Source organism: Eschrichtius robustus, chromosome 9 (assembly GCF_028021215.1).
Source record: "Eschrichtius robustus isolate mEscRob2 chromosome 9, mEscRob2.pri, whole genome shotgun sequence".
NCBI lineage: Eukaryota > Metazoa > Chordata > Mammalia > Artiodactyla > Eschrichtiidae > Eschrichtius > Eschrichtius robustus.
In genome coordinates this window covers 1451008-1467854 of record NC_090832.1, presented here as the reverse complement: position 1 = coordinate 1467854, position 16847 = coordinate 1451008, and the positions used below count along the sequence as shown (strand labels likewise).

General features: G+C 50.5%; 1 protein-coding gene across 2 annotated transcripts in view; it reads left to right on the top strand.

Annotated features, from left to right (window-relative positions):
- The window catches only part of SMOC2 (SPARC related modular calcium binding 2), a 156922-nt gene that overhangs the window by 33434 nt on the left and 106641 nt on the right, over nucleotides 1-16847 (top strand). For both annotated transcript variants that reach the window (XM_068550706.1, XM_068550705.1), the window contains exon 2: nucleotides 12477-12648. In XM_068550706.1, the coding sequence (XP_068406807.1) occupies nucleotides 12477-12648 (172 nt within the window). The remainder of the gene's footprint in view (nucleotides 1-12476; nucleotides 12649-16847) is intronic.

The window sequence follows — 16847 nt, the reverse complement described above, 5'->3', positions numbered from 1 at the left end:
TAGGAGAAAATTCTCTGTGTTTTGGCATGAAATCTTCCTGAGTCCTGCATAACTTTGCGTGAAGGTAGTTTTGAAGGAAGACTTCCAGATTTGAACAAAAACTAAACCAGCGGGAGATTTGGATGTGCTCAGAAGTGACCTCTTTGAAGGACAACGGGCTTGAACTTTCATCTTTATTGGTACAGATTTGTTAAAAATCCAATTCCCTTTACTTTATAACCTTACCTTGTGCAAGAAGTGGTGTAGCTTTGCACAGTGATGGAGGGAAATGTTTGGTGAATGGTGTACAAACTTGAAAGTAAGTGACAGGTTTCCAGAACCAAAGGAAAACTCCTGTTCAGAACATGGCATTCAAAATATAAAGGCCAAGGTATCTGTAGCCTGGACCCCATTGTGGTAAGATTTGGTCCTGTAATAGTGTTATAATTTAAACTGATAATAGTTTGATATATTAATATCAAATTTCCAGGTATATTAAATCCTGGCTCATTAAAATTAGCTTTAGATGAGCAAGTTGCCAATGTGGGTATAATTTATTTTCAAAAAAATATATAAATCCTAGTTTCCTTTTTCTGGTCAAACGGCAGCTAAGGAAACCTATTTCAACTGGCTCTTTCATCAGACACGTCTTCTGGTTTTAAACTGTCTTTGCGTTGCTGCTGTTTTCACTGGTTCTTGCCCCTCGGTGTTTTCTGACAAGAACTCCTGAAGGACTTTGATTCTGTGCAGTAGCCGTTTTCTGGAATTTTGCATGTCAACAGCCGTGGGCTCAGTAACTTCAGAGCATTAGGAGTGTGGAATCATTCTCATGCCTTTGGAACAATCCTAAATTAAAGTTTTGTTTCTGTTTCCATTATAAACCTCATTGTTTTCTTGGTTTGAGTTTATTCCAGTCGTGTTGGTTGAAATCTTGGCGAGTTTGTTCAATAGTTATACCAGACGTTATTAAGAGTAGTTTTTCCACTTACGCGTTCTGAGTGAATTTATTCTTTATGAAACGGTCAAGTTCAGGGTCTGGAGCCAGGCCGCTGGACACCAGGGAGTAGGCACCAGGGTAATCCTGTCTCTCGTTCTAATTAGGGGATTTTAGGGGTATAAAATGCTAATTCACTTAGGAAATACATAAACATAGTGGGTAGGTCTCTTCTTTTCTTCCCTCTACTCTCTTTCTGAATTTAACACCTAGAGAACATTTCTCTGGATTTTCCTTGAAGCGCTTTACAAGGGTCACAGAACCCATCTGAATCCTTCTGGGTCAGTGAACACATCCTCACCGTCAAAAAGATGGGACAACCTTATAAGTGCGCAGGAGATTAGCAGTGCCTCTGACTTGTCCTGCTTAGAGGTCAACTGATTTTCCTGGGGAAGACATAAATGGACAAATGTAGTTTCCCGACACTGATGATATGTGATTCTTTCCCCCAAAGGCGGTGGAGCTCCAGGCTGGAGCAGCCCATCCCAGGACAGAGCCAGCAGGGGTGGAGGACAGGGGTCCGCTCAGCCAGCATGGGGGCACTGGTTCCGGGACCCCCAAATACCATTGCTCATCAGCCAGCGTGAGTGTGTGTGTGTGTGTGTGAGCCGGGCCTGCGTGTGTGACACAGGCTCCCTTCAGCAGGGATTTCTGTTCCCCTGAATGAACCCCGGAATCCAGGATGCTGCGGTGAAGGGAAGGACCAGCACTGCTCCCTGTTTTCCTGGCCCCCCCTTTCTGCAGGTTCCCCTCCCCTGATGGGAGGCCACGGCTGCGACCTTGGCTGCAGTGGCCTCGGGGAAGCAGCCAGAACAAGCTCACTTGTTTAGGCCCTTTTCTCTGCCTGGCACCTGCTGGTGGCCTCACCCTCCTGGGCCGTCTTCACCTGACCCTAGGCAGCATGGTTGGGATCCCTCCCAGGGCTCTGAGTTCTCCCCCGTTTGTCATCCTGTCTCCTGGGAACATTTAATCCTCTGGAAAGCATGGGCTGCTTTGAGCATCGTGGAAAGCGGTGCAGACATTTGTGACGGGCTAAGGTGCCCGTCGGGAACACCGATTTGGAAGAGGCCGAGGGGCCTCCTGGGACAGATGGTGGTCTCTTCCCTCTTGAGCCCCTGCCTCACCCCCGCGTCCCCGCACCCATTATTCATGGCAGGGGTCAGCCTCCCCGAGGACAGGGCCCCTCTCACGTCACCCCTCCCCCTCCCCCCTCCCCCTCCTTCACCGCCTCCCCAGTTTGGGCTTGCTGGGCAATAATTTGTCCCCCCAGGGGGAGGGGAGCTCAGGCCTGTGTGAGGGTCACGCACCCCCAACCCCCCGACCGCCGGCCGGTCCCTCCCCACCGACGCTGCCCCCCCACTCCTTATCACCGTCTTCTGGTACCTCTCAGGCCCCTCACAATCCTCTCTCTTCCCTCCAAGTTTCTCCTCCTCCTGTCCTGAAAGTATTTATCTTTCCTGTCTAATTAAAGGTGTGAATTTCAGGATGACTTTTTCAAAAAAATGATTCTTTTCTCAGCATTTTGTATTTGTCTCATTAACACTGTAGCCTGGAATGGGTATTGACTTGTCTTTTTGCAACTGGTCATTTAAAAACTGGGGTTTAGGAAGTGAATTACCCTTCCTCGTTGCTGCCAGAGCAGCGTTTGAAAGAGCCGCCGGTGATGACAGAGACGTGTGCTCTCCCTGCCCAGGGCCGGGCTCCAGGCCCGGGGGTGCTGAGAACGTGCATGCAGCCAGTGCGGCCGGCCTAGCAGCTGCATTTGAAATTTCATTTCGCTTGAATTAATTGCAGCGCAAGCAGCTGTGTGACTGGTGGTTTCCGCGTGGATGGTGCCCCACGTTCCAAGGTTCGGGTTGAAGGGCATGTGGGGCAAGTCGTGAGCTACCTGACCCTGGACTTCAAGTCCTACCAGCGAAATACCTTGTGTCTGGGTGACGCACACAGATGAGGGCGGAGAGCTGGCCCCCCCCGCCCCGTGTTAGCACCTGGGAGAGGGCGATGCGGACCCCCGCCGAGGGCGTCGGGTGATGGACCCCAGAAGCGCCAGCAGCCCGTTTCTGCCAATCTCCGAGATTGTGCTTGTGCACTTCAGTGACAATGATAACTTTGAGCAGTGATGTGCCAGCATCGGGAGATTCAGATGGTCCATTTCAGAAACCTGGGAAGAGAATTCCCCTCGAAGGCCCCATGCCTTGGCTATCTCCTAACATAAACAGGGGCTCTTAAAAATGTGAAGAATCTGTTTTAACGTGTAAACTGAGGTGACGGGGGAATAGGCCATTTTCCACTTGTGCAGATGCTGACGTGAATCACCCGCAGGCCCGGAGAAGGTGGAAACCTGCGAAAGAGACGAGAGGGCAGAAGGGGGGGCGTGCCCATGGTACCCCCTCCAGCCCCTCTTCCGTGTGTCTTTCCGAGGCTGCTTTTCAAAACCGGGTCCTGTGCGTGGGTGCAGGTTGAAGCCTTTGGAGTGGGTGCCCTGGGGCAGGAAGATGCAGCCCTGACCCCCGGGTCGTGTTCACAGCCTTGCGTGATTGGAGTGAGGAGCAGGGACCGGGGCCCAAAGTCCTGGACTTGGTTTTAGTTTGTCCTGGATGAGCTGGGTGACCTCCACTGGGAGCCTCCATCTCTTCTTTGGTCAAATGAGGCAGCGGGGCTGGTGTCCTCTGGGACCCTCGGTGTCTTCATCGGTGCCCCTGTGAGCTTCTCCCACCCAGTCTCCAGGCCCTGGCGGCATTCCATTGCTAAAGGGGCATCCTCTGCCCTTGCCCCCAGGGCGTGTGGACCAAAGGCATCCGGCTCTTATTTCCACAGAGAAAGGGAGTCAGACTTCCTGCCATGGGTTTCTTTCTCCTTAGGGTTGTGGCTGTGTGGACGCGTGGAGGTGCACATGGGGGAGGGAGGGTCTTCTCTGTGCCTCCTCGCTCCCTGGGGACCCCTCTCTGCCAGGCCCAGCATGGAGCGTGCACGTCCCTCAGTGGTGGACGGTGAGGTGGTCCAGGCTCCGGATACAGAGGGCTCTCAGGGCTCATTCCCTTCTCCTGCTCGTTCACACAGCAGATCCTTGTTAGGAACCTGCTTTGTGCTTGGACCCGCGGGGAAACCGTGCAGGAACCAGACCAGTGACCGTCCTGATTCCCATGACCCCGGTCTGCGGCTAAACATCCTTACTTTCGACACCGTTCTTGGCTATATGTTTCACCCCAGAAAGGGCAAGATCACGAACACAGGAGGAAAGATGGGGTTGGGGTGTGGTTAAGGATGCAGACGATGTTTCGGACGTTGTGCGGGACTCATCAGAGCTTGGATGTAGACTTGGAACTGAACTCTGCCTCGTCTCTGTTGGGAGATCAGAGGCCCCTGGCCTTAGGTGATGTGTTCATTCTCACTTTTAAAAAGTAGAAGTGGTGTGAGTGCGCTGGAGACTTGCTGGCACGTCCCGGTTCCTCGCCCAGGGAGCAGTTTCTCTCTACCTGCTTCGCCAGCAGACGAGACCGTCTCGCTGAGACATTTTTACCTGTTGTTTCCAGCAGGGTTTGGCCCTCTGGTTCCCACTTTACTCCTTTCGTTCTGTCCTCAGTGGAAACGATTCCACCCTGTAGCTCATCGTCTCCTGAGGTTTGGCTGAGAAGCAAACTATCTGGTGTCCCTGCTTTCGGATGAATTCCCCCTGCTTTTGCAGGTCTCTTTAATATTCTCTAACATGTACTTTAGTGTAATTTGCTCTAAATGCTTTGAAATGAGCAGGAACCTTGAAAAAGACACCCTGGCTGAATGCCTTTGGAAATGTCACTTCATCAAGGAGCGCGTTGATCTTCCAAGGGAGGGAGAGCAGGGAGCAGCTGGGGGCCGTGTGCCGTGCGTTTGGCTGCTCAGAGATGGGGAGGCTGTCGGGATTTCTGAGCGATATGTCGTGACAGAACACAAAGGATTGGCCATGTCCGGACACACAGAGGCGGCAGCTTTTCTGCGTCTCTCTCCCTGTCATCCGGCCACGTGTCAGCGATGCCACCTGCAGGCCCCTCTCCGAGGGCTGCTGCGCAGAGCACGATAGGGCCCCAGGCATCCCCACGCCCTGTCTGTGTGCACAGATGTACCAGGCACCGTATCTGGGGTGGAGACTAGGGACCCTGGGGCTGACCGGCCGCCCAGCCGACGGTGACGTGGCCAACTGCAGTGTGTAGAGTGGAGGCTTTGGAAAATGGGGTCAGACACGAGCTTAATACTTATTTTCCTGGTTGATTTACCCTTTTGTTTTTAGACACAGACAGGGTGTATGTATGATCTTTGTGTGCTTCAGCCTGGGGGTGTTTGAAACACACATGAGAGCGGCGCCCCCACAGGGGGTGGCGATGGGGGATGGGCCTTTCAGGTTGCAGGGCAGGTGTGTCTCCTCCCAACACACTTAGAGCGAGAATGCCGGGGTTTCGATGTCTGTCCTAAAGTTTCAATGTCTGTCGTGGCCTCTGCTGTTTACTAGTCCCGAATCCCTACGCCTATTAGTTCAAACATCTTCTTGCCCCTGCCACGTTCCCGGGTAACTCCATAGCGGTCCCACCTGGTCATGTTACGGCAGCTCCTCAGACAACGAACATTTATTGAGCACCAACTGTAGACCAGACGCGGTGCTGGGGCGTGAGGCCTCGTGGATGAGCACACGCCATCTCTACCCTGAAAGAGTTGTGGTCCCAGGTGTTCTAACACGATCGGTCGAGGGTCCACTGTAATGTTCTCCCGTATCCCAAACGTGCATTGTCTCACAGAGCTGTAGCCTGAGAAAGACACGTAGCTGTTAAACATCCATTTTGCCTATTCCTTTGTTCTTACTGGGGTCCTGGGTGAGAACTGGCACTTAATTGTAGGTAAACTCATGAAGATAGTGCCTGCCCAAAGTCCTGTGAACCTTCCTTACACATCTTCAAGTCATCAAAAGGGTAGTGACACCTTCAGAACAACTGGCATGGCTTGTATGAGCAGAGGTTCAGCTCCACTGCAGAGTTTTTAAGGCATCTGTAGAATCCACTTTCTGCAGACAAATCACCTCTGAACCATAAGAGTAATGGTTGAATGTTGTCACGTAATTTTCAAGTGAGGATCAAGGATAATTCTTGCACTAAGGTAGCACTATCTACGTGATATTTTTATTAAGAAGAATTTTAGAATAACAAAGTTCCTACTGACTCTCCAATAAACTTAAGTCTGGAGCAATCAAGACCCAGGAGTTTCTTGAGTTATCTCCAAGAAGTACTAACAAGAAGAAAAAATATCTGCTTTCATCATTGAAATTAATATTGATGTGGAGACACGGAAGGAAAGTAAATAAAGAAGAAAGGTTTGGGGGAAAGAGAAGCGATTTGCAGAGCAGGAGGTGTGGCCGGACATCTACTGTCCCTGGTTGTGGGATCAGGAACCGAAGCCCGCCGTGCAGACGGTGACTGGAGGCCAGGGCACCAGAGAGAGGCTGGGTCTGGGACCCGAAGCGAGCAAGGACTCTGGGAAAACACTTATAAAAAGTCTCATGTCCACTCAAACAAAATGCAAAGGCAGCCCAGAAATAAAGAAAACAGTCGCCACGGCCTGCGTGCCCCGGGGGGTCACTCCTGCCCGTGAGAAGCGTCTGGCACCCGCGTTTCTCAGCCAGGCTGTTGGCGCTGCATTCCTCTGGGTTTTCTCACTCCTGGGAGGGCTGTCTTTGTGCCCTACACGAGGTGGACGACTGTCCTGTGTCCGGTCCTCCGTGGGGTCCCTGCAGCCTTTGCTGTGGCCCGTCTGCCGGGCCCCCTCTCCGGGCATGGACACCCCCTCCCCATGGACCCTGCGTGTGGAGCCGACCTCCCTTGCTCTCTGCATCTTCCTGCAAAACCTGCTTCTTCGTCTTGACCACCTAACTGAGCTCCCTTTTTACTTCATGCTCCGAAGTTTCGTTTTGAAAATGACCATAAATGGGAGGATCACTTAATGCTCCTTCAGTAGACTTGAAACCTTTATGACCATGTGAAGGTTTACCAGAGCAAATTTGCCCTGTGTTTGAATACCTCCTTGGGAGGGCCTATAATACCAAGTGACATCTTCATGTCTCCTCCAAGCATGTTGTTCTGCTGCACTATTTCATTTCATTTTCCCAGTAACGTTGATGGAACAGGCAACAGTGTTACCACCTCCATTTCACAAATGAAGAAGCCAAGGATTATTGGGCTAAAAGGACGACCGTCCCCGGTCACACAGCCAGCTGCCCGTCTCCAAAGTCAAGGCCATTTCTTTGACCACTGAGCCCTGCGGCGCAGACCACCCGCCACACACACTCGCATTTTCCAGCGCAGACTGTTGGCCACTCTCTCTCTCTCTTTATTGGGTTTATAGCTTTAATCTAGTCATAAAACCTAAACAAATTCATCCCAATAGTTTGCCCTTGGTTTTTAAATTCCTACAGATGCCACATAAATACAACGAAAAGGCACAAAGAGGCCCAAAATGATGATGGTGACATACGTTATCACTACGTTGCTGTCTCACTGCGGTATTTTACTCAGGGTCTTAAACTTCCTCAGACAGAGCCCCCTTTGCAGGCCCACAGTCTGTTGTCTTCACTTCACGTTGCTGGCTTGCTTTTCAAGTCGGGAAGGCAGGGGTGGGGACGGGCATCTAAGAGAGAGCCGATCCCACCGTCTCTGTTGCGGTCCGTTCCTCCTGGTGCCATGCCTGCCTTGGAAAGGAGGCAGCTCCCCTGGGGGACAGACGCCCTTCCCACCCCGCGGTTGTCTTCATCCTGTTCTCCACAGCGTAAACCTTGTTATTTTAGCTATTCTCACAGCTACCTCAAAGCCGGCAGAGAAAGTATTACTGCTCCCGTTTTACAGACAGACAAATCGAGTCGACACCACACTCTTGTAATTCTGACGGTTTGCTAAACGTCCTGAGTAGCGTCGAGCAGCGGCAGAATCCAGTTTTCACTGGTTTACAGTTAGTCAGCAGCCATGAATGCTGCAGTTGGGTTGAGTTAACTGCAAAGGACTGGAGAACCGTACCAAGTGGGCTGCTTTCTGTTAAGACTCTGTCCGCTGGCGTCATCTGTGTGTAACAAGGGGAACACAGGGTTGGGAGTGTTCTGGCGGCAGGAAGGGGACCCCTGGCACCCCTGAGCCGCCCCGGTCCTCAGGGTGCCTCCCAGCTCGTTGGTCCGTAGGCCAGTCACCAGACTGACCCCACAGCAGACCTGCATGAAGCCACTGTTCTTGTTGCTTCTGGTGATCTGTGCCCTGGGATTCCAGGCCACATCCCGTCTCCTTCCCGGCTTTTCCAGTCTTCTCAGATGGCCTCTTTGAGGAGCGTTTTCACAACCCACACCAGATTCAGCAGGCTCTCCTGTAAGGCTCTCAGACACTCTGTTCTGCCTCGTGGTGACCTGGTGATCATGCGTCGTCCTGCACGACACGATAGTTATTCGTTGGCCTAGATGCCTTTGTGGTGCTGTATTTGCTGCCCTCTGGAACTTAAGCTCTGTGAGGACAGGACCGCCTTTGAACCCCACCCCATGCCCCTCCTGGAGTCCAGGAAAAAGCCTGGCAGAGGGCTGTCCCTCAACACTTACTGAAGAAGTTCAATTCAAGCTGGACCTGACTTTTGATCTGCCTTAGAAATACAACGTCCTTAAAGAGTGTGAAAAAGAGGCAGACAATTAAAATACTGCAGGAGAGTGTTTGTAAAACATGCACAATTGGCTTTTGTTAGTTCCAGCAAATGAATGAATGAGTGAATGAATTAATGAGTGAGAGAATGAATGAGCAAATGAATAAGTGAGGGAATGGATGAATGGGTGAATGAGTGAATGAATGAGTGAACGAATGAATAAGCGAATGAATGAAAGAATGAGTGAATGAATTAATGAGTGAGAGAATGAGCAAACGAATGAGTGAACGAATGAATGAGCGAATGAATGAGCGAATGAATGAAAGAATGAGTGAATGAATTAATGAGAGAATGAGCGAACGAATGAGGGAATGAATGAGCGAGTGGCTGTCTCTCTGGGGGAGAACTCGGGGCAGCAGCTGTGTTTGACTTAAACGCCTCAGCTTCAGACTCGAGGCTCTAAAACACCATCGCCATGTTCGTGTCATAGGTTCAGGTTCTCTATTCCACTAAAATGTAGGGAACTCTTTCCTGAAATCTGAGAAAGCTCAGGCTCTAAAGTGGAGAAGTCGTCCTTTAAAGCAGGTGTGTTTATAACCGTGTCCCCCGTGTCCCCACCTTCCCCCCGTGGTACGAGGTCACTTACTCTCTCACACCCCCCAGACCCGCCCATGCCGCAGACGCCCTCGCGGTTCTAACCCATCTCACCCCCAGTGTATGAGCCTCGGCCTCGCATCACGCAAACACACTTACTTGGAAGCTACATTCATTTTCCGGTGGCTCATTATTTAGAAGGTTCTTGCTCTGGGGAATCTTGCAGCTGCCGGATTACGTAATTCAGGGGTGTTTTCCTTAATGTTAACCCATACCATGTGTTAGTCCATATTCTAATCAGATATCAATATCACAGTGGGGAAATTCATCCGTATTAAGAGTGTTTTAACCCATTTCTTACATGTTTTCATTTTGTTCTCGCTTTTCCTCTGGCTTAAACCCATGCATTTATTAAGCAGAAGACGGATCGCATCTTTAATCCGTTTGCACTTGACCTACTTTTTCTACTGCGGGAGTCGCTTGACCTCCAGGCAGACACTGCACATGCACCCCCTTAGCTTCCTTCTGCCCCTCCCCCCCCCCCCCCCCCCCACGCACCTGTGCAGACAGCCCTGCTTCGTGAAAGCAAAGGAGACGGGCCCTGGGACCCTGAGGTCCTTGTTCTAATAGTGTCGTTCAAGGTGTAATTGATTTCTTTCTAAATTTGACAAAGTGCCTTTTATCTGAACTAGTTTGAAGACCCTCAACCAAGTTCTTTACTGAACACTAAATTCTTTAGAATAGGACTATTTTATTTTCCCTCCAGGGCTTTGTTTAGCAAAGAATCCAGCTACGTTAAAAGCTCATTTTCCTCTGTACACTGTCTCCCCTGGAATTTAATTGCTGTTAAAACTGGGGAGGGGGAGAAACATGCAGAAAGTGTGAATTCCCTCATTTCTGAGAAAGAACAGTTCCATTGTTTGTTCCACACCATTAAATTATTGAGAATTATGGTCAAATTCCAAGCGCCTGAATGCTCAGCCTTTTTTAAAAATAAAAAATAGAGAGGCTGCCTCTCTACATTTAGAGAAAATGATAATTACGATGTCCTTCCCTAAGTCATCTGCATTTCCTCACTTAGGGTTTCAGGAAATACAAATAGACCACCTCTTAAACACAAAAATTAGCAGGATGTAGGTTATTTCAGGTTTTCATCTAAAATAGAAGGGAGCTGCTTCTGGGCGGGCTCCTGTGTGCACTGGGCCTGCGAAGGTCCCGAGATGTTTCGTGGTCAAGTTTGCTCCCCTGGTGGCCTCTGTCTCTGTCTCTGTCTCTCTCTCTCTTTCTCTCTCTTGCACAAAACTGCTCTGTTCCAGGCCAGCTGCGAGTCATAAGAACAAGTCTACGAAAACTCAAATGCTTGTGAGTAGAGGAACGAGGTAAGGCAGTGACTTTGTAAGAGGAGCAGTGTTTCACGCGGATGGAGTTCCCCAGGTGCAGAGCTCTGGGCGCTCCTGTCTCCTGGGAGCCTGGGGTGTGCCATCGTGTGGCTGGATAGTTAATTCTCATGAATCAGTTTCGGGGAAAGAGAAGAAAGGGGTTGAAACCCCTCAGTGACAGAATTCAATCAAATGTGCTTATGGGCCTGTTCTACCCACTTTTATGTAAAAGATCACTTTTGTTGTTGTTGCGAGATCTTAGAAAGGTAACGATCTGTTTTCACTTGCCTCTTGGTTAAAATAAGCACAGATCATTTTAGCAAGTGAACTTCTTCTCAAGAAAAATGAGAGCCTGCAGAGTCTCTCTCCTGTGTCCCAGGGCCCCAGTGAACAAAGAACCGTCCCCCTCCAGGAGCTCATCACCTGCCTCCTGGCTGGAGTCTTTCTCCAGAAATCCGGGAAATGGCCAGGGACCTCAGCTCCCAACCCCACACGCTGAGGGATTGTCCCTCACACCCTCCCTGCCACAGTGCACTCGCAGCCCTTCCTCCCCAGGACCCCAGGTGGGGCTGTGAGGACCCCGCCTGGACCCCAGGAGCGATGTGGCTCTCTGGACAGCCGTCCCCCCCATGGGGCCTTCCTTCCCCCGTGGCTTCATCTCAGCTTCAGCTTCGGTAGGTCTTTACACGTCACCAGCGAGGACACTCAGAGACGCAAGGGGAGAGTTTGGGTATCTTTTTAAGGAACGAAGCACCCTGAGTTTGAGAATTTCCTTTCTTTCTCTTCCTGATAAGGGAACAAGTTGATGAGGTCCCTGCAATTTTGCTGAAGTCCATTGCCACTCTTCCTCCAGCTCAGACTGGGACAGGGGAGGGGTTGCTGTGAGTAGAGCTGTCTCTACCCCTGTAAATATTACCGGGGCAAACGTGCCAAACAAACCTGTTCAAATATACACAGAGCCCAGGGCTCCACACACTGCTGTGGAGTATTGAGTAGTGACCACAGCTGGGGGTTTTCTCTCTTTCCTTTAATAAATCGCTAGGGCTCCATAAATCAGAGCAAACACCTGTGAAGGGCAGGTGACATTCCAGTGACCAAAGGCCCGTGATGGCTCCACTTCCCAGAGCTTGAAGCTTTATTGGATTCATCGTCGTGTTTGTTGTTTCGTCTGGGGTGAGGAGGACTACACAGGACAGAGGGTGGGACGCATGGGGGGTTGGGAAGCCCGGGGGGTGGGCAGGGAGCGCCATCAGTGGTCCAAGGAGGGCAGGTGTGGGAGCAGGTGGCCGGATCTAAGCCGCATTGGGAGATGTTGTGAGCTCTGAAGCCCTGTGCCCGGGTCGTCAGAGGGGCCAAGGAGAGGATGGGGACCCCAGAGCGGTCAACGGGGACTGCGTGGAGGGGCCCCTGGGGCAGGGGCTCTGTGCTTGCACCACCCCGGCAGCCCTGGGTCCTGGGACGAAGGTGAGATTGTGTGGAGCGGTCCGACAGGGAGAGACTGCCCCCCGATTCCAGGCCGACAGGGCGCTCCTGACGCCCGCGACTTCCAAGGTGATGGCAAAACCTGGTGAATGCAGGAGTCAACCAGGCACTGAATTCCCAAACTCAAAGAAAAACATTGCTATTCAGACTATTAAAGGTACACAGAACATGTGCACCCCCGTGCAGACCTGGACGGTGTCCCGGGCCAGTGGTGGAGCCTTCAGGGGTTCAACCACCAAATGCCGAGCAGAGAAGTTACCAGTTATCCAGATGTGTGAAACTGATGGAGGTTGGAGTTTTCAGAGCTTCCCACCATGAGTCTGGGACATCCCCTGGCACGAAGTGGCCTTAGATAGCCTTATGCTTTCCATCAAACACTCTTTGAGATGTCTGGCTTCTTTTTTCTTTGCTCCTCCAAGTTTTTGAGAGTCGACCAAGACAAGGACAAAGACTGCGGCTTGGCCTGCGGGGGTCCCGCCCAGAAACCCCTTTGCGCCTCGGACGGGAGGACCTTCCTGTCTCGCTGTGAATTTCAGCGCGCCAAGTGCAAAGACCCCCGGCTAGAGATCGCTTACCGCGGAAACTGCAAAGGTAAGTTGCTTTCCATCATTTGTTCAAGAATCAGTCACTGAAATGTACGCCCATGTGCTTTATTTTCATTTGGCTAAGGTTTTCTATGTAAAATGTCAAGGGTTTATGTTCAGAGCACATAGCGAGAAGAGTCATTTCTGAATCATTTTTTTTTTCTTGTTGAATGCTCTCTTTTCTTAGAATGTTTTATGACATCATGACACAAACTTATCCAAGGGTTTCACAGAATGTTTCCAAAGTCTCCTAAAATTATTCTCACCAAAGTTTTTCTTATTTGTTCTTCCAACTCTTTCTCATTTCACCTTTTAGCCTGTGGGGAGTGTATAATAGCACCTGTGCCGTTTTCAGTGATATTTTGGGGGGGGGGAGGTTGCTGATTTCACACTTGTAATTTTCAATTTTCCTGATCTAAGAAGCAGATTTGGAGTTAACAAGCAGGCTTAGAGCAAAACATTGAAATGCTTCCCAGGTTAATGAAGGGTTTGACTCAGCAAAACAAGCTGATGTTTCAAGCACAAATGGAGTCAATTTCAGAAAGAGATTTAACCTTCTTTTTCTTATTATCTAGGAAAAAAGACCACACAGGCTAAAACACCCTTGAGACTGTGTTCTGCTGTGTTTAGCTGTTAGCGCCAACAGTCTGCCCAAAGAAATGCTACTGTCTCAACTCCGTGCTTGGCCAGGTTTTGAGTAATTGCTCTTCCTTTCATAATGCGACACATCCTAGGTGAACAGGTTGGAGCCACTGCTCTACGTGACAAAGACAGAGTTTTGCCTGTCCTTGGACATGGGCCCCACTCCCGCTGACACCCCGCAGGGCACTCTGCCCACAGGCGTCGGGGCAGCCCAGCACTCACCTTCCACGCGCGTCTGATTTGTGTGCCCTAAACACATCCCTCGGGAGAAAAGTTTGGATGTAACTTTATGCCTTGATTGTTGTTACACACCTCAGGTATCTGTGCTGAGAAATGAGAAGTGACCTAAGAATAAATTCAAATATCAGATGATCTACCTTTCAGAGAACCTTCTAGAAACAATGGCCTGTGCCGACTTAGCTTGTGAGAACAGGTGCTGTGGAGGTAGCAGTAAAGTTTGAGTTTTACGATCCTCTTTGGTGCCCTGTTCCTTTAGAGAACCCACATCAAATGTCCTTTAGGAGGATAATTCCCATCAAACACTCTGTGGGAGGACGATGAGGAAGCCGCCATATTAAGCCTCTGCGTTGGCCATAGTCTCCATGGGCGTCTGTGATGGATTCATTAGACAGAGGCCAGAGGCCGTCCATCTGTCTGGGTGGACGTTGACACCGGAGGCCTCTGTGTCCCACAGTTGAGGTCGCTCTCCCGAGCCTCCCACGTCAAGCTCTGCAGAGTCCATGGTGGGTTGCTTTTGCACAGGGAGGGTAAATTGGAATTAAGCACAGATGGCCTTTTGGTGATGTCATTGTTAGCTTATTTGTGTTTGGATCCAGCCTAATTTTTTTCTGGATAATTCCCTTGGTTGGGATTCTCACACCTCACTGAAGAAATTTCATACCATAAATTTGTGGCACAAAAAAATGTGATAAGGGACGGGACTTCCCTGGCTGTCCAGTGGTTGGGACTTCGCCTTCCAATGCAGGGGGTGCAGGTTCCATCCCTGGCTGGGGAGCTGGGGTCCCACATGCCTCATGGCCAAAACACCAAGGCATAGGCCAGAAGCAATATTGTAACAAATTCAATAAAAGCCTTTAAAAATGGTCCACATCAAAAAAAAAAAATCTTTAAAAAATGTGATAAGGAAGAAGTAAGTAAAAACAAAACTTATTTCCTAAAAACAAGTTTAGTTTAAATCAGAAGGATTAAAATAAAAAGAATGCGAAGATACCTGTCAACTTCGAGGTCAGGTTTATCTGGTGCTTTGGTTGCCAAGGGTAGCAAACATTAAGGTTACTTTAAAGAGACATTGTTAGTTGTACAACGGTAGTTTGAAATAACTGGGAATCAGGTACCTCTGATGCTGTAGATTTGGGGGAGTTGGAGCTCTGAAGCATCTGCTTCCAGCCCGCATCCTGTGGGTGAGCTGAGTCTGGTCCATGCTGGGGCTGCCCGGAGAAGGGCTTCCCAGCCTGCAGTGTTTTCCCACAGACGCAGCGTTTCCCTGGAGCCGAGCTCTCAGCGGAGCAGAACCTCCTCAGACAGGATGGGCTCCTTCATTCCGGCTCATTTACTTTGCTGGTCGTTTCCCTACCCTGTCCCCCTGTGTCCAGCATTTAACACCCCCAAGCCTGCCCCGGTACCACATGGCAGGAAGGGTTCAGGGTGAATGGGAGGGGACCCTGGTGCTGATGGACCAGACAGGTGTCCTGGCTGCCCTGGGCGGGTGCTGCTGTGGCACCCCTGTGTCCCCAAGGGCACAACCACTGCCAATTCCGCACCACACCCAGGTCGAGAGCTTTCTGCTATGAAGGTGAGAGTGGGAGAAGGAGATTGAAATGGCACTTCCACTGCATGGAATACGAATATTCATCCGCATTTGCTCTAAATTATTCCTGGTTTTGAAGTTGGCTGGTATATCGTAGTATCAGCTTGGCAAGTGTGAAGCTGCATATTTTGAGGGCATTTCCACATATTTGGTTGGTGACAGTTCCACAGGCCGGTCTCTTTTGGATGTGCTAGTTTGGAAACGATTGAAATATTTCAGTATTTAATTAAGTTGGATTAAAATTTTTTTTGTGCATTTCATATTATGCTCTAACTATTGGCCTTGAACAGAAGTGCACTGGTTTACACTGATGGATTTTTCTCATATTTTCTTAGAAATTTGTGGAGTTTGTGTTTTTAGAACTCAGCAACACATTAATATTTTTCTTTTGATCTGAGACCATTGGGCCTGTCTTTCTTTTCAAGAAAAATCTCTGGCATTGAATAAAAAAGCCAAAAAAACAAAAACAAAAAAAAGAAGAAGACGGAGAAGAAGAAGAAGAAGAAAAATCAAGATGCTGGTAGTTCTTGGAACTATTTAGAGATTTCTGGAAACAGAATTATAAAGGATATCTGACAGAAACAACTTCCGGGAGATTTCCGAGACCCGGGGCTTTTTAGTGACCAATGAATAAGAAACGGAACATTGTTACAAAGTGCTTCCTGATACTTGACGTCCCCTTTCTCATTCGCTGCCCGAGTCTCATGGCCACTGCCCTGATCGTCATTGCAGAGCGACCCCCTGGCAGTGTTGGGGTCTCCGTGGGTCGCAGCATGGCCGGCATACGAGCGCGCAGGGGTCCACGATGTCGAGGAGACAGACCCCTGTCCCACGACAAGGGTTATTATTAATGTCGCGGTTATGGCGAGTTTCCAGAGCCCTTGTTCTCTCCCTGCGAAAACCCTGGGCTTTCACTCTGGCCACATCGTGACCCTTGGCCTAGAAACCTCAGTGTGACTTACGGGCCCTCTGTCCCTGCTGGGCTGCTGTGACCAGGCGTTACCTTAGTGCTCTCTGGGCAGGCCTGGCCCTCAGGACCACGTGACCGTCCTCTTCCCTGTGTGTGACCCAGGCCACTTGCAGGGGGCATCCCGCTGACCTGGGCTCGGTGTGCTCTCCGCTGAGTCCTGCAGGGAGGGAGCTCAGGCTCCCAGCACTGCACTTCTGGAAATTCCGAGGAAGGCGTAAACCACACATGTGGTCAGCAGGGCTGTCGCCCCTGAAAGTACCGAGGTTTTCAAGCAGAATTTCTGCGAGGCCCGAGGGTGCTTGTCACCCCCAGTCGGTACAGTACCACCCTCTCTGAAGTGCTCTTTGTACTTTAATTTTAGTCAAACACATGATGTACAAGCTAACAGCGGTGGTGCCCGCAGCCCAGCAGCAGTACCTCTGATGCTAGTGGCGTGGCCAGGCAGGCAGCCGGCTGTGGATCTCCACGTGGGGCAGAGATGGGGGCGGGAGGGCGAGGTCCTGGCCGCTGCACCTCGCGAGCTCCCAGGGGCCGGGGGACCATGGAACCAGCGCAAAGGGGCCAGGCCAGGAGGGCTCCACCCGCCTTCTCGCCTCTGAAACAGGGCGGTCGGGTCAGGTGAACACGAGGAATTCTTTCCCTCTGAAGATTCTTCTGATCATAAAGGTGTGTGCCTCCCAGGCCTTTACACTTGGAGAGCCAGGAAGTGGGCTGGAAGCTTCATCCTGGCCATTTTCCTCAGGCTTCGGATGACACTGCCTTTGAA